Source organism: Narcine bancroftii, chromosome 7, assembly GCF_036971445.1.
Source record: "Narcine bancroftii isolate sNarBan1 chromosome 7, sNarBan1.hap1, whole genome shotgun sequence".
Taxonomy (NCBI): Eukaryota; Metazoa; Chordata; class Chondrichthyes; order Torpediniformes; family Narcinidae; genus Narcine; species Narcine bancroftii.
The window spans coordinates 51,606,191-51,625,999 of record NC_091475.1 but is presented as its reverse complement, the minus strand read 5'-3'; the positions used below and the strand labels follow the sequence as shown (position 1 = coordinate 51,625,999).

General features: G+C 37.5%; 1 protein-coding gene across 2 annotated transcripts in view; it reads right to left on the bottom strand.

Annotated features, from left to right (window-relative positions):
* The window catches only part of tmem47 (transmembrane protein 47), a 36,239-nt gene that overhangs the window by 7,554 nt on the left and 8,876 nt on the right, over window positions 1–19,809 (bottom strand). For both annotated transcript variants that reach the window (XM_069890108.1, XM_069890109.1), the window contains exon 2: window positions 11,306–11,446. In XM_069890108.1, coding sequence (XP_069746209.1) covers window positions 11,306–11,446 — 141 coding nt within the window. The remainder of the gene's footprint in view (window positions 1–11,305; window positions 11,447–19,809) is intronic.

The window sequence follows — 19,809 nt, the reverse complement described above, 5'->3', positions numbered from 1 at the left end:
AAGGTGCCTGTTCCCAAGAAGTGGATCCTGATTTGGAAAGCCTTTCGATTTCAATGGAGGGAGCATGCAAGACAATAGACAATAGACAATAGGAGCTGGAGTAGGCCCTTCGGCCCGTCGAGCCAGCACCGCCATTTTACAGATCATGGCTGATCACTACCATCAGTACCCCTTTCCAGCCTTATCCCCATAACCCTTAGACGAATCCATTGTTGGAAATGCATCAGGTCGCATTTCAATCTGAAGAAATCGCTTTTCTTCGTGAATTGATGAAAAAAACAATGAGATAAGGGGGGAGACCAGCGGCGACTCCCTGAGGAAGCCGGAGTGCTGTCACTGGGAGTCCAGACCCGCAGTAAAACTTTTAAAATGCCTTCTGTTGAGTTGCAGCAGGAGCTGCAGTTACCTTGTTCTGCCACCATGTCAGACAGAGCAGAGCTGAGCTTTACTGAATCACAACATTTGCAATTAAATGAAGTTATTCAAGCTGTTATAAAACCTTTGTTGACATCTCAAATGAATGAAATGGCTCAAATGAATGCTGGTATAAGTTCAGAATTAAATATGGTTAAGACACGTGAGGATGCACCTTACGAAGAATTAAATCATTTTCAGATTGCTTTTTTGGACTGTAAACAACAAGTGACTTCGAACTCAGAAAAAGTGTTGAAGGTGGAAAAATCAATCATAGAATTAGGAGAACGTGAGAAGGAGCTAGAAAGAAAAATAGATTATTTGGAGAATCAAAGCAGAAGGAATAATGTGAAAATTGTTGGTTTGCCAGAAGGTATAGAAGGACAAGATCCTCTTCGTTTCTTTAAAGACTGGATTCTGCAAATATTAGGGCAAGAATTTTTCTCTGGGGGATTGGTTCTGGAAAGAGCCCATAGAGCTTTAAGAAGAACACCCTCAGCTGGTCAACCACTGAGACTGGTAATAATTCGATGTTTGAGTTATTTGAACAGAGAAGTAATACTTCAACTTGCAATACAAAATGCGAGACGACAAACCCCATTATTGATTCAGAAAAGCAGAGCATTTTTTAATCCTGATTTGAGTCAAGAGGTCATTCAACGTCGGCGTCGATTCAATCCAGTTAAAGAAGTTTTGTAGTGTAAAGGTTATAAGTCTACTTTTCATTACCTTGCAGTGTTGAAGATGTTTGATGGAGACTATCAATTTTGGTTTTTTGAAACTGATCATGAAGCAATGATTTTTGCTGATTCATTGCCAGATGTAAGAGGACAAAGACGTAGTCCACCATTATCTCCTAAAGAAAAATCTGGTTGCTCTGGAAATGGAAGAAATGGCAGAAATGGGAAAAACGGGAATGGAAAGAGTCCGCCTCCTTCTGAAATGGGATCTTCGAGATTGGAATCTTCTGGATGAAAAGAAGAATTTTCTTATTCTATTTTTTCTTTTGTTATTATGATAGTTTGATGTTACTGACTGTTTGGCTGGGGAGGGAGAGATGTGCACTAAGTTCTTTACTAGTCATCAGCCACTAGTGGGTGACCCACACCCAATTTTTGTTTAGGGGATTACTACCTTTTGGTAGTTTTTTTTTGGAGGGGATTTTCTTTTTTTTATTATTTTTATATTTTTAAATTTTTTTAGTTTTTAATTAGCGATTTTTTTTATTGGAGGGCCTATATACGTTGATTTGAGTTTTTATATAAATATATTATTGGTATTTAGTAATAATAGTAGATATGTCAAAGTTGAGGTTTGCTACTTTTAATTTTCAAGGATTAAATAGTCTGATTAAATGTAAGAGAATCTTGGCGTATATTAAGAAAATGAAAATTGATATTGCCTATTTGAATGTGAAGGAAATGTGAAATTAAAAAGGAACTGGGTTGGGCATGTATATTCTTCTTTTTTAATTATAGAGCTAAAGGTGTAGCAATTTTGATACATAAAAAATATCTTTTGAATTACAATCAATGGAGGAAAAGGCAGGATATATTCTTAAATTGATTTGTAAGATTTTTAGTGAATTTTGGACTTTACACAATATTTATGCCCCAAATGCAGATGATGAAATACTTATTTCAGATGCATTTTTAGGTTTGGGTCAGGCTAATGATAATATTTTAGTTGGTGGTGATTTTAATTGTGTTTTGGAATCTTTATTAGATAAATCTCTGAAAAAAGTTAAACAATCCAAGATGGCAATTCAGGTTCAAGCGTTGATGAAAGATCTTAATTTAGTAGATATTTGGAGACGTCTTAATCTGACAGAGAAAGATTTTTCCTTTTATTCATCTAGACATAAATTGTTTTCAAGGATTGACTTCTTTTTAGTATCGGCACGTTCACAAGGGAAAATACAAGTGGAATATAAAAGTAGGGTGATTTCAGATCATTCTCTGTTATATTTTACATAAGAACCTTCTGAGAAATTTCAAATAGCTTATTGTTGGAGATTTAATACAATGTTAAAAATACAGAATTTATTGATTTTTTGAAAAAACAAATCAAATTTTTTGAAAGAAAATTCTAATTCTGTTCAAAGTAAGTTTGTATTATGGGATGCTATGAAAGCCTATTTGAGAGGACAAATAATTAGTTATACTTCTAAAATAAAAATGAATTGATTAAATCAGAGCCTTGAATTAGAGAAACAGATCAATGGGTTAGAAAAAGAATTTCAGAAAGATGCTACAGAAGATCAGAAAATAGAATTATTTAGGCTGAAATTGAAATACTGCAATCTTATCAATTTGAATGTGTGATTAATAGGACTAAACAATGGTATTACAAATGGGGAGAGAAAGCACATAAGGTATTGGCTTGGCAATTAAAGAAAGAACAGATATCGAGGACTATTAATGCTGTTAGACAGAATTCTCTTATTACTTATAAACCTCATGAGATTAATGATGAATTTTATTCATTTTATAAAAAGTTATATACATCTGAAGGAAAACAGGAAACTGGATCGATTGATTTTTTTAAAATCACAGTTGAATTTACTAATATTAGAGCATGGAGATATACAGGAGTTAGAACAACCAATTACTGATTCGGAAATTAAAATGGCTATGATGGAAATGCTGAACGGTAAATCACCTGGTGATGATGGACTTTCGTTTGAATTTTATAATTTTTTTATGATGATTTATCTACAGTGTTTTGGGATGTATTACATCAAGTTGGAGAACATTTTGAATTACCTGAGTCTTGTTCTAGTGCTTTAATTGCAGTAATTCCTAAAAAAGATAGATTCTTTGAAAGTATCTTCATATAGACCAATTTCGTTGTTAAATGTAGATTATAAAATAATAGCTAAAATATTAGTGAATAGATTGGCTAAATTTTTACCAAAGTTGATCCATATTGATCAAACAGGTTTTATAAAGAATAGATATGCTTCAGATAACATTTTGCGAGTGATTAGTTTGATTAATAGATATCGACAATCTTTAGATCACCCGATGGTGATATCCTTAGATGCAGAAAAAGCATTTGATAGAGTTGAATGGAATTTTTTGTTTAAAGTTTTGGAGAAATTTAAGTTTGGTCCTTCTTTTGGATTAAGGCTCTATATAGTAAACTGGTAGCTAGAGTATTGACGAATGGTTTGATTTCAGAATCTTTTAAGTTAACTCGATCAACTCGTCAAGGTTGTCCTTTATCACCAGCTTTGTTTGCGTTAGTGATTGAACCTTTAGCACAGTTGATAAGACAAAATATACAGATACAAGGTGTGAAAGTTTTAGATGAGGAGTATAAAATTAATTTATTTGCTGATGATGTATTGGTGTATTTAATAAACCCAGCTCAGTCACTTTTGCATTTGAAGGAATGTTTAATACAATATGGATGTCTTTCTGGATATAAAGTTAATTGGGAAAAAAGTGAAATATTACCGGTAAGTGAAGGAGATTATTCAGTTTATAAGAATATTATTAATTTGAAGTGGACTGATCAAATTAAATATCTGGGCATAATTTTGAATGTTAATTACCAATCTTTATATAAATTAAATTATGCTCTGTTAATGAAAAAAATTAAAACTGATTTAATTAAATGGAAAGAGTTACCTATTAATTTAATGGGAAGGATAAATACAATTAAGATGAATATCTTTCCATGTATACAATATTTGTTTCAATCTATTCCGTATTTACTTGATAAAATTTTTTTCGAGATTTGAATAAAATGGTTAGGGAGTTTTTATGGAGGGGTACATTTTCGAGAGTAGCTCTGAATAAATTAACTTGGAAATAGGAGTTGGGGGGATTACGTTTACCACATTTTCAAAATTATTATGAGGCAGTCCAACTTAAATTTATTAGTTCATTGATGGATTTGTTACGGCCTCCGAGTTGGGCTAAAATTGATGGCAAGTATTTCTGAATTGAAATACATCAATTTTTGTTTAGGTGGAATATAAATTTGTTACAACAGTATAATGCGCCTATACTAAAACATTTAATGAAGTTATAGATAAAGAAAAATAAAATATAGGCTCTAGGGGTAAATTATGGGCTTTGACTCTGTTGTATAATAATCAACTTATTTCTTTTTCAATACATAATCAAAGTTTATTCCATTGGAGATTTAAAGGTGTGAAAAATTTGGGAGATTGTTTTAAAGAGGGTAAGTTTTTATCTTTTAATCAGATGAGGGAAGATTTTGGTATTGATAAGAATTCCTTATATCTTTATTATCAAATTCGATCTTTGGTAAAATGTATGTTTGGTAGAGATGTGATTTTACCTAAAATGACTAAATTTGACACTTTTCTTATGAAGATACCAGAGAAGGGTTATATTTCATTTATGTATCAAATATTACAGGATGGTATGGATAAAAAGGGTTGGGATAGATCTAAAATTAAATGGAAAGCAGATATCTTTTCTGAAGATGATTGGTTAGATATCTGTTATGATAGTGTAACTAGATTGATAAATGCACGTTATGCAATGATTAATTACAATTTTTTACATCAATTATATTTGACACCTGAAAAATTAAAAAAATATGGTTTTAATGAATCAGAGTTCTGTTTTAGATGTGGTAATACGGTTGGAACTTTTTTTCATGCTGTTTGGTTATGTAAACATATACAATCTTTTTGGAAGAAAATTCAATCGTTTTTAGAATACCTGTATAAGATTAAAATAATTTTAGATTCAACAGTATTTTTATTGGGTAGTTTACAACCTCTGAAAGGTTTGGGATTTGATAAATTCCAGCTTGCTTTTGTATATTCAGCTTTATCCTTAGCAAAAAAATGTATTGCTAGTACGTGGAAAGATACAAATAAGATTGATATTAATAGATAGCATAATGAGATGAAATATTGTTTAATAATGGAAAAAATTATGTATGTTTCGCATGATAATTATAATTTTTTTAATAAGTGGCTGTTATACTCGGAATATTTACATTTCAATTTATATTGATTAGATTTTAAAATGTATATTTAACTTTTTCAATATTCTTTCTTTTTTCTTTTTTATGGCTCTCTTTTGGAGAGTTGGCTGAAGGGGGGTTCTTTCCTTTTTTTCTCTTTTTTTCTATTTTTACAAAAAATGTTCATGTTCATGTTTAATTGCTGTATATGTCATATATTATTTGTTTTTTGAACGAATAAATAAAGTTTTAAAAAAATGTCAACTTTCAACTTTGCTTAGAGGATAGGGCTTGAAATTTTGTTTCTGTAAAAATTGTTACATTTTACTTTATTATTGTGATTGTTCTCCGGATTTCCTTATCATAAGAATCATTTCTAATTTTTAAAAAATATCATAGCACATTGTATAATTGTGCTGTTTTATTGATTATACTGTAAAATAAAAATGTTTTAAAGCACAAAGCAATTAACTTATTTTGGTTCAGTAAATGTTCATGGCTGAGGCCATGTTGCAAGCTGTACTATTCATCACAAACTGCACTCTTGCATCAGACTTTCAGTGTTCGATGCAATGGGTCTGAGGATTTTAGGGAAAAAAAATAGAAAACTGGCTGTCCATTTGATGTTCTATCCCAAGACAAAACCACTCCTTCAAGTGCTAAAATTCACTTCCAAAATAACTCAGTGCTTCATGCAAGATACAATTTTGTCTCACAGAAAACCTTATCTGACCAGGGCCAAAAGTGATCTTTTCCATTGAGAATATTATATTTATATATTACTCCATCTTGCACAATACTCTACTTTTTCCCATGATACTACATTATTGCTCTGAAAGGTTAGTTTATCTTTTTTAAACAAATGTATGTTTCATGAACGCTTGCACATATCAAATGAGTTAAATTACCCTGAATTACATGGAATGAAAAGCTCTGGGACTAAACTAATAAAATATTGAACATATAATTGTTAGCTCTTATATCTTTTCAGACACATAATGTCCAGGAAAAGATGGAGCAGGACATTTGAAACCACAAAGCTGCAGAAAGATCAACATTTTAACCATTGCTCCAAACCTTCCTCTAAATATCTACTCCAAATGTGAGGCTTACCAGCCTCTAATTTCCTGGACTACCTCTATTTTCTTTCTTAAACATAGGAGCATCATTGGATGCACTCCAGTCTTACAGGAATTCACCTGTTGCTTTTGAGGACACAAAGATCTTCGTCAAGTCCGCTGCAATCTTTTCACTTGCCTGAAATACATCCCATAGGGCCCATGGACTTATCCACCTTCATGTTTTTCAAAAGACACAGCACCATCTCATTCTTGATCTCAAAATCTGACACTATCCTCTATGCCCTTCTCCTTGGTAAAGAGAAAATACTCAGTTCATGCCTCACCCACTTACTCTGACTCCAAATATAGGTTTGTCCTTGAGTGGCCCTTTCCTTTCCCAAGGCATCTTCTGTTTTTAATGCAAGTATAAAATGCCATGGGTTTCTCTTTAACCCTGTTCACCGCAGATATTTAGGTCCTTTTGGCCTTCCTACTGCCCTGCATGAGCTCCCCTTTCATCTGTCAAAAAATAACAATGGCTTCTGCTTCTGTTTTGACAAGATTCATCAACTTTTTTGTCAACCAAAATTAACTCGTCTTGGCATCCCTCCTTTTCAGAGCCAGTCATTACTTTCCAATTGTCAATTTTCATAATAGTTTGGAATGCTTGATGTAATGGTTTTGTAAATGCTTTCAGTCATTTGCAAAGTATTTAATTTTTTTAACATTTTAGACATACAGTATGGTAACCAGCTATTTCGACATACAAGTCCATGCTGCCCAATTAACACCCAGTTAACCTACAACCCTCTGTACATTTCGAACAGTGGGAGGAAACTGAAGCCCCTGGAGAAAACCTACACTGACATGGGGAGAATGCACAAACTCCTTACAGAGAGCGCGGGATGCAAACCCTTATGCTGATTGTTGGTGCTGCAAAGACGTTGCGCTAACTGCTACGCCAACCATGCAGCTATGTTGAAAGACAAGAAGCAAATTTCAATAATTTAAGATAAAAATAACATGAATGAGAATTAATCGTGATCTAATTTTGGCCCACGAATGCCATGTTACTCCTACTGAACACATTCCTGTTGCAACCAAATGCCTCCAATGTTCTCACAATCTGCCACAGCATTCGGTTATCCAGTGAGGCATTGAGGTCACTGGCAGCAGAACCAGAGGACCCAGCCATGGACAACACTGATGACTTTCTAATAGCTTGTGCTGTCAAATGCCTTTTTAACTGTCTCCAATTTACTCTGATTATCAGCTACATGAGCAATACATTTCCTTTTTAAATTTCAAATAAAAATATTCAAAGTACATTAAATTGCTGAAAATTAATTGAAAACATAAACATGAAGTGAAATGACAAAAATAAAAGCTGCCTTTTTCATGAAGATCTGCAACCCCTGCGTGGGGTTGTGTGGGGCCTAAAACCCAGGGAGATACCAGGTATATTTAGCCTCTCAGCTTGAAATACTAACTGCTCCTAAACTCAGGGGCAGGTCCTGCACTTGAGTGGTAGGCCCAGATGCTCCAGCAACTGACCTCCAGTACCTTCATCAGCTCTGAGCAATCTGCAGCCGTGGAAGCTATTAACACACAGAGCCTACAGAGGAGGCAGCTGGCATCACTTTCAATGACCTGCATCTCAAGGTACGGCTCCAAACCTGTAAATTAGTCACAATACTCTGCATGTACATTGATCATTGACCATTTTATGACACAAATTGCAATCTGATTTAAAATCTGCACACCTTCCTTCAAAGTTGGAATTCTGAAAAATCTTTTTTCCATTACAAGTAAATTGTGACGTCACTGATAGGCAATCTGTAAAGAACATTGGCAGCAAAGGGCAATCTCTCTTCCAGAAATGAACATTTGATCATGGAACAGCTGAGTAATGAATTATTCATCTCCATGTTCATCTCAGTCACTGAAACAGATCCAGTCATTTAAAACAGTTGCTTGCTCAGGCGTTCAGGCACCATTGTTGAGCACTTTTTGATGTAAACTACATGACACAGTTCTGTTAGGATTTATAGGCTGAACTCAGTCTGTGAAAAGGAAAGCACAACCTAATTCAAGAAAGCAAACATTGGAATGAAAGAGATCGCAAAGACGTTTCTGTTTTTCACATTATTACATTTGCAGATTTGTCCATGATAAATAACAATAATCTAGTGCAACTATATTTTAAACAAACAGGTTTTAAAGAAGTGTAGGCAGCAGGATAAAATAATAAAATCCATATTTTAAGAAATTTTAATGGAAGTAAATGTCATATTAAATCATGTGCAAAGAGAAACATGAAACAAAATGTGATAGGAAATATCAATAAATTATGCAAAGCTAGAAAAGGCCAGGAGACTCAACATTGCAAAAGAGGACTGTAAAGTACAGAATTGAAATCATACTTGCAACATCGGTTTTGAAAATTTAAAATCAAATCAAAATATAAGTGGGGAAAAAGACAATAAATGCCAGGGAATTCTATAACCCACTGAGGACAGTGGGAAGTTAAAAGAGAAAACAAATGAAAAACCTGACCCTCACCTGGTTTTAAATTTAAAAAAAAAATTACATACGGCAACAGGCCATTTTGGTCCATTAGCCCGTGCCACCCAATTAACCTACACCCCCGATACGTTTTGAACATTCAGGAGGGAAACCGGAGACCCCGGAAGGAAACCCACGTAGACACAGGGAGAACGTACAGTCACCACAGGATTCGAACCCTGGTCCCGATTGCTGGTGCTGTAACGGCATTTAACTTTACACTACACCAACCATGACGCCCGAATTGGCAAATCTATTCTGTGACAGAGGATCAGGCACCACAACATTGAAAGATGTTGCTGTTTAAATTTCTCCCTATGTTTAGAATTAGCAGTTTTGACTGTCCTGATCCTCAGGAAATCCATATGCCAGGCCAAAGCCAACAGCTCAATGGACTGCTTCTGGGCCAGAGGGAGCAGAAGGCTTCATGGTCAGATAAGAAACATGACCCTACAATCAGCTTCACCTGACGCTCTGATTCAAACCTCACGTAGAAAGAATGACGGATGAAGAAAGACCAGGCTCAGATTATGTTTGAAGAATTAAGAAGAACGAGAGGGGATTTAACTGAAACATAGAGTATTCTGACCATTCTAAACGGGTTAGATGCAGGAAGAATGTTCCTGATGTTGGGGAACTCCAGAACAAGTGGCGACCATCTAAGGATAAGGTATTTCAGACAGATGAGGGAAACATCTTCATAAGAAAGTTGTGAACGTGTGAAATTATTATCTCAGAAATTTGTTGAGGCCAGTTTGAGATATATTCAAAAGAGAGTAGGATGTTACCCTCTTATGGATAAAGGGATCGAGGTATAGAGAGAAAACAGGAATAGGCTACTGAAGTCAAAATCAGCCAGGAGTGTATTGAATGGTGGAGCAGAATCAAAGGGTTGAAGAGCCTTTCCTTCATCTATGCCGTGTGCGTAGAGACCTCTTTGTGCACAAAATTCTCTCAAATGCAGAAACAACCCTTAACCATGACTGAATGATACACCAACAGTTTAGACAGCTAAATAGATTTATTTAGCGAGCTGCAGGGCAAGGACCTGTTAGAAAAGTTAAAACAATATACAGTATTTTAATGGATGAAAATGATCTCATTTGCAAAAGCTTTAATCCATAAATCCTACAATCCATATTTTCCAAGTAGTTTTTTCTGTGTCAGTCTTATTATTAAAGAATATAGCATCTAACAAGTAAATTAAAATAAATCTTCAAGTCCCTTTATCTCAAAATTTGATTGTGACATCTATTACATCAAGATTAATAAAGGAAATGGGTGGCAAGGTCGTGCAGAATTCATGGGCCTGTTGCTAAACTTGGTCAAATAGACAACTTAGTCACTCCACGCCTTGCGGGCTGTAAAGTTCTTATGTTAAATTTCGATGTTGAATATATTTTGATGTAAAATTGCCCGTGGCTTGCCACAAAATAAAAAGTTCATTTGGACATGGCAAAGGTTTGCCTGATGCTGAAAATGGAAAAGTTAGTCTTGCTGTCATTGTGCGTTTCTGAGATTAGATTTAAAGACTGGTGTCAGAGAGAAAAGAGCATGGCCTGGGTGGCGAGGGTCCTTGATGATAGAAGCTGCTTTCTTGAAGCGTCATCTGTTAAAGGCAAATGTAATAGCTGAACTGTCATCCAACCATACAACACAAATTTATTCAACAGGCATAACAAAATGGTCACTAGAATAAGAACATTTTGGTTTCCGTTCTTGTGAAAAGTTTTGCATAATCTGAAAGCATTGAATGCTGGATTCAAGGCCATCCATCTGCATGTCCTGGGAGCTTCTCAAGGGAACAGCTGGGGTCAGAAAATGATGAGGAACTACCACCAGTTTTTATTCAAGAATTCTTGTTGAGCCATTGAGCACATTGTTTTGAATTGTTTTATCTCAACTGAGAAAGGAGCAAGGACTAGGAATTAACAAAGGTTTGGATCATCAATCAGTGACTTCTACTGTAAACATGCAGGTATGGATATCATTTGGAGAACATGAGTGGAAAGAATAGCAATTCTACTGCAGCAGAAGAGGTTGTCAATGCTCAATGTCTCTGCTCTTGGACATTAGCAACCAGAAAACTATGTTCCATGAAGAATATGGAAAGGAAGACAAACAATCAAGAATATTTCATTTTTCTAAATATCTTGTTTCTTTTTTTGAAAATTGATTAATCTTGTCTTTAAAATTATGTAACAAAAATATTAATTTATTACATCAGAACACATTATACACCACATTAGCAAAGGAATTTCTCTCTGTTACACAAGACATAATCATATCTTTTGGACTTTTCAACAAATTACCTGAAGAAAATAACAGGATGGCCACAGGTTTGTAAAATTTCCGACGCGTCCCCTGACAGATAGAGATCAAAGCCACCAGAAAGGCAATAAGAATAATTGCTGCTCCAGTTAATAGCAAGGCAACCGTGGCAATCTCCCAGTCTGAAACAAGGAAAACAAAGAGTATAATGTGAGAGAACACAAGACGCAGGTAATGGTCTCATTCACTAACGCAAGGGCACAAATTTGAACCAATGTGAAAACAAATGAGTGCTCCAACTGTTAATCATCCATTTGAACAGCAAGTTTAAAAATGTAATGTGCAAAAAAAAAAGTACAGCAGCTATCTGTCAATTTGTGGCACACAAAAAAAGCAGGCTCCCCACCCACCTCAGTAATTGCTTCTGCTCTTTCCCATGGATTTTCAATTCAGCTCCTGCAGGGATCCCCAGAGGCTTGCTGACTCAGGCAGAGGAAATATTTTGAAAAAGGCACACCTTCATTCCTCAGTTTCAAACTTTTAGTATTTATTCCACCAATTATAAATATACCCTGCAGTCAATAATAAGTGTTTTCCATTGAATAGAAACAGTCCCAAATGGGACCAGCTAGATTCCAGGATGAGCAAGCAGCAGTAATGTTTTGAGACAAGATATGGAGCATCCACTGGCAGCTAGAGGAGAGATACAGCAGGGGCATATTCACAGGTTATAAATATTAAGCACGTTAAGTTTAACTTTATTGTTACATGTATGTAAAATGCAGTGATAGATTGTTTATGGAAAAAACCAGTGGACCTCTCTTGATCATTGCACAAATAAGACAGCGCAAAAGTGCAGTTACACAGAGAGATCAGTTGGTAGAGCAAAAACAATGTAATTTTGGGGTTCATTTGGGAATCTGAAAATTGCATGAAGAAACTGTCCTTGAATTTGGCGGTGTGAGATCTCACACTGTGAATCTTTCTAATAGGAAGGAGGGAAGAGACTGTGGCCAGATGTGGTGAGTTTTCCAAGTTGTTAGTTGCTTTTCTAAAGCAGCAGGAGTCACAGATGTGGTCGATGGAGGAGAATGGGTTTGTGTGATGGCCTACGCCATGTTCACAATCCTCTGCAATTTCTTGTGGTCTTGGACGGAGCAGCTTTTGTTCTATGCAGCAATGCATCGTGATAGGATGATTTCAAAAGTGCAGAAGTTGTTAAGGGATGCTGAAGACATGTCAAATTTCCTGACTTTCAAGGGAGTGGAGGGGTTGGTGCACTTTCTTGGCCACTGCCTTGACACTGGAGATGATTACCCCTCGGGCTTTAAAGATGTCTGCAACCTCCACCTCAGCACCCTTAGTGTGGATAGGGATGTGAGCTTCACCTCCTCTCTGGAAGTCTATTATCACCTCTTTGGTCTTGCTGAAATTTAGGTGTAGTCATGCCATCAGGCTGCATCCCTCTATCTCTCCGTTGAACCATCTTTGTTCGAAATCCACTAGTGCACTGGAGGACTGAGTACACAGCCTTGTGGTACTTAAGATTGTATGTGTATGATGCACATTTATTTAAAGATCTCCAAAAAAAAGTAAAATTTAGATGTCCAAGAAAGAAAAAATAGAAGGGCTGCCAGACTGCTGCAATGGCAGCCGCTGCCCTGGTGGAGACCTGTGGAGAGCAGAAAGAGAAGACACAGCACACCTTCGCAGGGTTCTACTGCCCAGCCTAACTACCGACGACACTATACAGGCTTTAAACAGCCTGTTAAAGGAACTGACAGTGGTTTATTTTTAAATCCTGTGACTGTGGGGATGGCGGCACCTGTGTTCAGCAGCAGCTTTAAGGGATTGCAGATTCCGGACAAGTAGAGGACTAGTGTAAGGCGCCAGAAACTGGGAGACCACCCCCTGTTTAAGAAAGATAACGATCCTACAGGGCGGTGACCACGGCTGCAGACTAATGAGGGGCTCTGTTGCTGAAGAACACACAGACAGCAGGCCATTGGTGACTCGAGGTGAGGAACTCACACTGGCTGCAGACAATTGCCGACAAAGGATTCACACCAGGCTGCGATTGCTGGAGACTGGTATCAGTACTGGGATGTGAGAGGGTGGGGAGGGCATTGAGGCTTCCTGATCATGCCAGAAGTTTAGATCTGGAGCTTGGGTTGCCGATGGTTTGGACTGCAGGCAGAGTACCTGCAGAATGGCTGGAGTGAATTGATGGACCCTCAGAGACTCTGAAGAGACTCTCTTTTGCTTCTTTTTCTCTGACTGTAAGGGGCACCAGGCAATTTCTGCTGATGGCGAATCATTGTTATGTCAGACAAAAGTTAATTTCATGTAATATTACACCCATTTTATTAGATTTCAGATTTATTGTCAGAGTACAAACAAGACATCACATATAACCCTGAGATTCTTTTTCCTGAGAACCAGGCAATATTACCACTTAATGGCGCACAAAAAAAATGAACTCAATGTACACATGTAAACGAAATCAATGAAGTGCAAAAGCAAGAGCTTTTAAGTCCCTGATTGAATTTGTTGTTGAGGAGTCTGATGGTGGAGGGGTAGCAGCTGTTCCTGAACCTGATGATGTGAGCCTTGTGCCACCTAGATCTCTTCCATGATGGTAGCAGCGAGAACAGAGTGTGTGCTGGGTGATGTGGAACCTTGATGATTGCTACTGCTCTCTGACAGCAGTGTTCCCTGCAGATGTTCTCACTGTTGGGAGGGTCTTGCCTGTGATGTCATGGGCCATGTTCTCTACCTTTTGCAGGGTTTTATGCTCAGAGGTATTGGTATCTGCATCCCAGACCATGCTGTATCTGGTCAGCACACTTTCCACCATATAACTATAAAGATTTGCCAGGGTTTCCGATGTCATACAAACTTCCGCAAACTCTTGAAGAAGGAGAGGCACAGACGTGCTTTCTTTACAATGCCATCTGTGTGTTATTGTAAAGATGGACCAGGAAAGATGATCTGAGATTGTGATTCCCAAGTACTTAAAATTTGCTCTTGTTCTCCACCTCTGATCCCTCAATAATCATTGGGTCATATACCTCAGGCTTTCCTTTCCTGAAGGCAATAATCACCTCTTTGGTTTTTGTGACATTGAGTGCGATGACAATGAAGCAATTCTTGAATGTCCCTGCATAGGATAGCTGTTGCCAAGTGATAGGCACTGATGAACAAAACTACAAAATCACTTTAGAAAAGGAAAGTGTTTCCCACAAATAGACCAAATCTGATATTATTTATTTACGGAGTATTCAATTTCTACTAATTTATGAAAATGCACAAAATTATTTTTGAACTGTTTCCTGTGAACACTTTGTAACATAGACAATATTCCCTCAGTGCTGGTCAAGAAGCTACAAACCCGAGGCCTCTGTAACCCCCTCTTCAACTGGATCCTTGACTTTCTCATTGGAAGACCACAGTCAGTACAAATTGGAAATAATGTCTCTTCCTCACTGATTATTAACACAGCCACATCCCAAGGATGTATGCTTAACCCACTGCTCTACTTGTCATGACTGTGTGGCATGGCACAATTACAGTGCCATCTACAAGTTTGCCAATGACACCACAGTTATTGGTAGAATCACAAACTGCAATGAGGAAGCGAACAGGAGGGAGATAGATCATTGACTGATGTAACGACAACAACCTTGTCAGCAAAACCAAGGAGATGATTGTGGACTTCAGGGTAACACTCCTCAGCCCTCATAGAGGGCTCAGTAGTGGAGAGGATCAAGAAATTCAAATTTCTGGATGTTAACATCTCCAAGGATCTGTCCTGGAGCCTCCAATTTGATGTAATTACAAAGAAGGCTCACCAGTGGCTATATTTTTTTAGGGTTCTGCTGAGATTTGATATGTCACCGAAGTCTCTCCTAAACTTGTACAGATGAACTGTGGAGAGCATTCTGATCGGTTTCATCACTGCCTGGTATGGAGGCACCAACTCTCAGGTCAAGAATAAATCCAAGAGGGTTGTTAACTCGGCCGGCAACATCACAGGCACCAGACTTCACTCCATCTACATGAGGTGGTGTCCTTAAAAAAATCAGCCTCTAACCTCAAAGACCCCCACGACCCAGACCAGTCCTTTACTCTCTGCTACCACCAAGAAATAGGTACAGGAGCCTAAAGATGAGAACTCAACGGCACAAGGACAGCTTCTTCCCCACTGCCATCAGATTCCTGAATAATCAATGAACCAAAGATACTACCTTACTTTTTGTTCACTATTATTTTAATTTTTTTTATAGTAATGTTGTAATATGGTTATAATATGAATGTTTACACTGTGTTGCTGCCGCAGAACACTGAACTTCATGACTCACTCATGACAATAAATTTGGATTCTGAATGTTTTAAAGCTTTTTGTTATAAGATGTTTTTCATTATTTCTCAGATGTCCTTTAATGAGCACTTGGAAGATGTTGGTTTTATTTTCAGAATTAACAGCTCAGCAAGGAAACCACAACCACACAGCTCTGAAACAGACAATGTTTTATAACATTTTTCCACAAGTTAATAACTGAAGCAAAAATAGGTCTACCATTTTTAAGAGACATATTTCTTGATTTGATAAAAATGAGTTGTAATCAGCACATAAAATACAAACATCTTGAACAATAAATGTGAACATGTACAATATTTTACAACATTTGGAGAGAAGAATGAATGGAGGCACTGCAATGTCCATGAATGGAGGCACTGCAAATTCCAAGAATGGAGGCACTGCAAATTCCAAGAATGGAGGCACTGCAATGTCCAAGAATGGAGGCACTGCAATGTCCAAGAATGGAGGCACTGCAATGTCCAAGAATGGAGGCACTGCAATATTAATGAATGGAGGCACTACAATGTCCATGAATGGAGGCACTGCAATGTCCATGAATGGAGACACTGCAATGTCCAAGAATGGAGGCACTGCAATGTCCATGAATGGAGGCACTACAATGTCCATGAATGGAGGCACTGCAATGTCCATGAATGGAGACACTGCAATGTCCAAGAATGGAGGCACTGCAATGTCCATGAATGGAGGCACTGCAATGTCCATGAATGGAAGCACTGCAATGTCCAAGAATGGAGGTACTACATTACAAATGAATGGACGCACTACAATATAAATGAATGGAGGCACTGCAATGTCCATGAATGGAGGCACTGCAATGTCCAAGAATGGAGGCACTGCAAATTCCAAGAATGGAGGCACTGCAATGTCCAAGAATGGAGGCACTGCAATGTCCAAGAATGGAGGCACTGCAATGTCCAAGAATGGAGGCACTGCAATGTCCATGAATGGAGGCACTGCAAATTCCAAGAATGGAGGCACTGCAAATTCCAAGAATGGAGGCACTGCAATGTCCATGAATGGAGGCACTGCAATGTCCATGAATGGAGGCACTGCAATGTCCAAGAATGGAGGCACTGCAATGTCCAAGAATGGAGGCACCGCAATGTCCAAGAATGGAGGCACTGCAATATTAATGAATGGAGGCACTACAATGTCCATGAATGGAGGCACTGCAAATTCCAAGAATGGAGGCACTGCAATGTCCAAGAATGGAGGCACTGCAATGTCCATGAATGGAGGCACTGCAATGTCCATGAATGGAGGCATTGCAAATTCCAAGAATGGAGGCACTGCAATGTCCAAGAATGGAGGCACTGCAATGTCCATGAATGGAGGCACTGCAATGTCCAAGAATGAAAGCATTGCGATGTAAATGAATGGAGGCACTGCAATACAAATGAATGGAGGCACTGCAATACAAATGAATGGAGGCATTGCAATGTCCAAGAATGGAGGCACTGCAATGTCCAAGAATGGAGGCACTGCAATGTCCAAGAATGGAGGCACTGCAATATTAATGAATGGATTCACTACAATGTCCATGAATGGAGACACTGCAATGTCCATGAATGGAGACACTGCAATGTCCATGAATGGAGGCACTGCAATGTCCATGAATGGAAGCACTGCAATGTCCAAGAATGGAGGTACTACAATACAAATGAATGGACGCACTACAATATAAATGAATGGAGGCACTACAATGTCCATGAATGGAGGTACTGCAATACAAATGAATGGAGGCACTACAATGTCCATGAATGGAGGCACTACAATGTAAATGAATGGAGGCACTGCAATGTAACTGAACAGAGGCACTGCAATGTAACTGAACAGAGGCACTGCAATGTAACTGAACAGAGGCACTGCAATGTAACTGAACAGAGGCACTGCAATGTAACTGAACAGAGGCACTGCAATGTAACTGAATCGAGGAACTGCAATGTAAATGAATGGAGGCACTGCAATGTAAATTTATCTTCATCATGGCACCTTGGAAAGGGAGCAATTGCTGGAGGTGAGAAACCAGAAACCCCTCAAGCTAATAATTTCATCTAACAAATAATGATGTCAATTATTAACCAGTTATTCTTGCAAGCCTTCTTGTGTTGTGATCATGGAGCAATCAAAGGCATGTGAGAGAATCTATTTCAAAACACTGCATAGGCTACATGAACAAAGAATACCTCAGGTGGCTTTGCAGCACAATTCTCAGTGTATATTTTTTTCGGCAGCTCAATGTACATTATAATGGAAATTATTTTTTATTTAAGTTCATATTCTACAGGGCAAAACAGAATGGTTATGAGATTTAAATAATGAGATATTATTGTATGTTCAACTAATCAAAACCCTTAAGCATTTTTACTGCAATTGGAGTTCATTTTCGAGTCACAGTATCATAGATCAGAGAAACAGGCCCTTTGGTCAGGCTCAATGGTTTTCAAACTGCCCCACCTCCCCTTAAACTCACTTTCCACCTTAAGCAATCTCAAAGCCATTGGTGCTCTTTGATTAATAAGGGGTTGCCTAGGTGGTATGTGAGTGGAAAGAAAAAGTTTGAAAACCACTGTTTTAATTGTACCTAATTGATTTGTTCTGTGCATGGTTTCAGAACTCCAAAGGAAATGGGCCAATTACAATTTTTCTCAGGTAAAATATTTTAGAAACAATTGGGTCTAGAGCAGTGGTTCTCAACATTCCCTTCCCACCCACATACCACCTTAAGCAATCCCTTACTAATCACAGAGCACTGATGGTTGGAATATGAGTGGAATATGAGTTTAGGGGAGAAGTTTGAAAACCACTGGTCTTTCTTGTCCATGCTGAACAAGGTAGCTCCTAAGTTGGTCCCATTTGCCTGTATTTGTTCCAAATCCCTCTAAACCTGTCAAATCCATTAACTTGTTCAAATGTCTTTTACATCTAATTGTACCCATTTCTACCACTTCCTCTGGTTGCTCATTCCATGTACACACTCCCTGCAAGGAATTTAAAACTAGAGTTAAGACTATGACCATTCAACTATAACTCCATCCCTTGTGATTTTATAAACCTCTATCAGATCACCCTGATTCTCCTTTGCTCCAAGGAAAGCAATCCCAGCCAATCTAATTTCTCATTTAAACTTGAGCCTCTAGTCCCAATAACAACCTTGTGAACATTTTTTGCACCATTTCCAATGTGCTAGGTGGAGTCTCACCAGTTTCTTATACAGCTGTCATAGGACATCGCAACTCTTAGATTCAATGCACATCCAATGAAGGCAATGCTACCACACGCACCTTCTTCACCAATTGTCAGCCTGTGTCACCATTTTCAAGCAACAATGCACTTATACACAGAGTCTCTCTGTTGTATTACACTCTCCAGAGCCCTGACATTCACTGTATATATCCTGCCCTAGTTTAACTTCCTAAACTACATCACTTCACATTATCTGAGTTGTATTCACCACTTTCAAGTTTATCTAGATCCCACTGTAACCTTAGACAACCTTCTTCTTTGTCCACCGCAGCACCAATTTAGGTGTCATCTGAAAACTTACTGATCATGCCACCTACATTCTCATCCAAATTATGAACATATGTGATGAACAACAGAGAACCCAGCAACAATGATTATGAACACCAGGCATCCAATCAGAAAAATATACTGTACTGAAACTCAAATTAAACTGAGTTGTTTTTATTTGAAAGTCTCACAAATACAATTTAAATATAGCTAATTTTTGTTATGCCAGAAAAAAAAGCCAATTAACATGCAATGAGATTCTGACTGGTGAGCTGGTTAAAAAAAATGATGTGTGGCCCAAGACACCAGGACAAATTATTCAGTTCTTCTTGAAAAAATGCAATGGGACATCTTAATTTAAGATGAATGCGCAGACAGAGACTCAAAATAACACTATGCCCAAATCTCATTTTCAATACTGAACCAAAAAGTTAGTCTGAATCATGTACTCAAGTCAAATCAATCCACTACTTTCCAACAGTAAGTTGAGTGATTGCTGCCACAGAACAATGGTTCATAACATTACATGCCAAACAATCAAACTAATCTCATCTGATTGCATGCGAGTTCTTAGGGATTGGTTTTGTCAATTGTTCAAAGAACATTTTAAAAAAAATTTATATTCATTTTTTATATTTAGACATATGG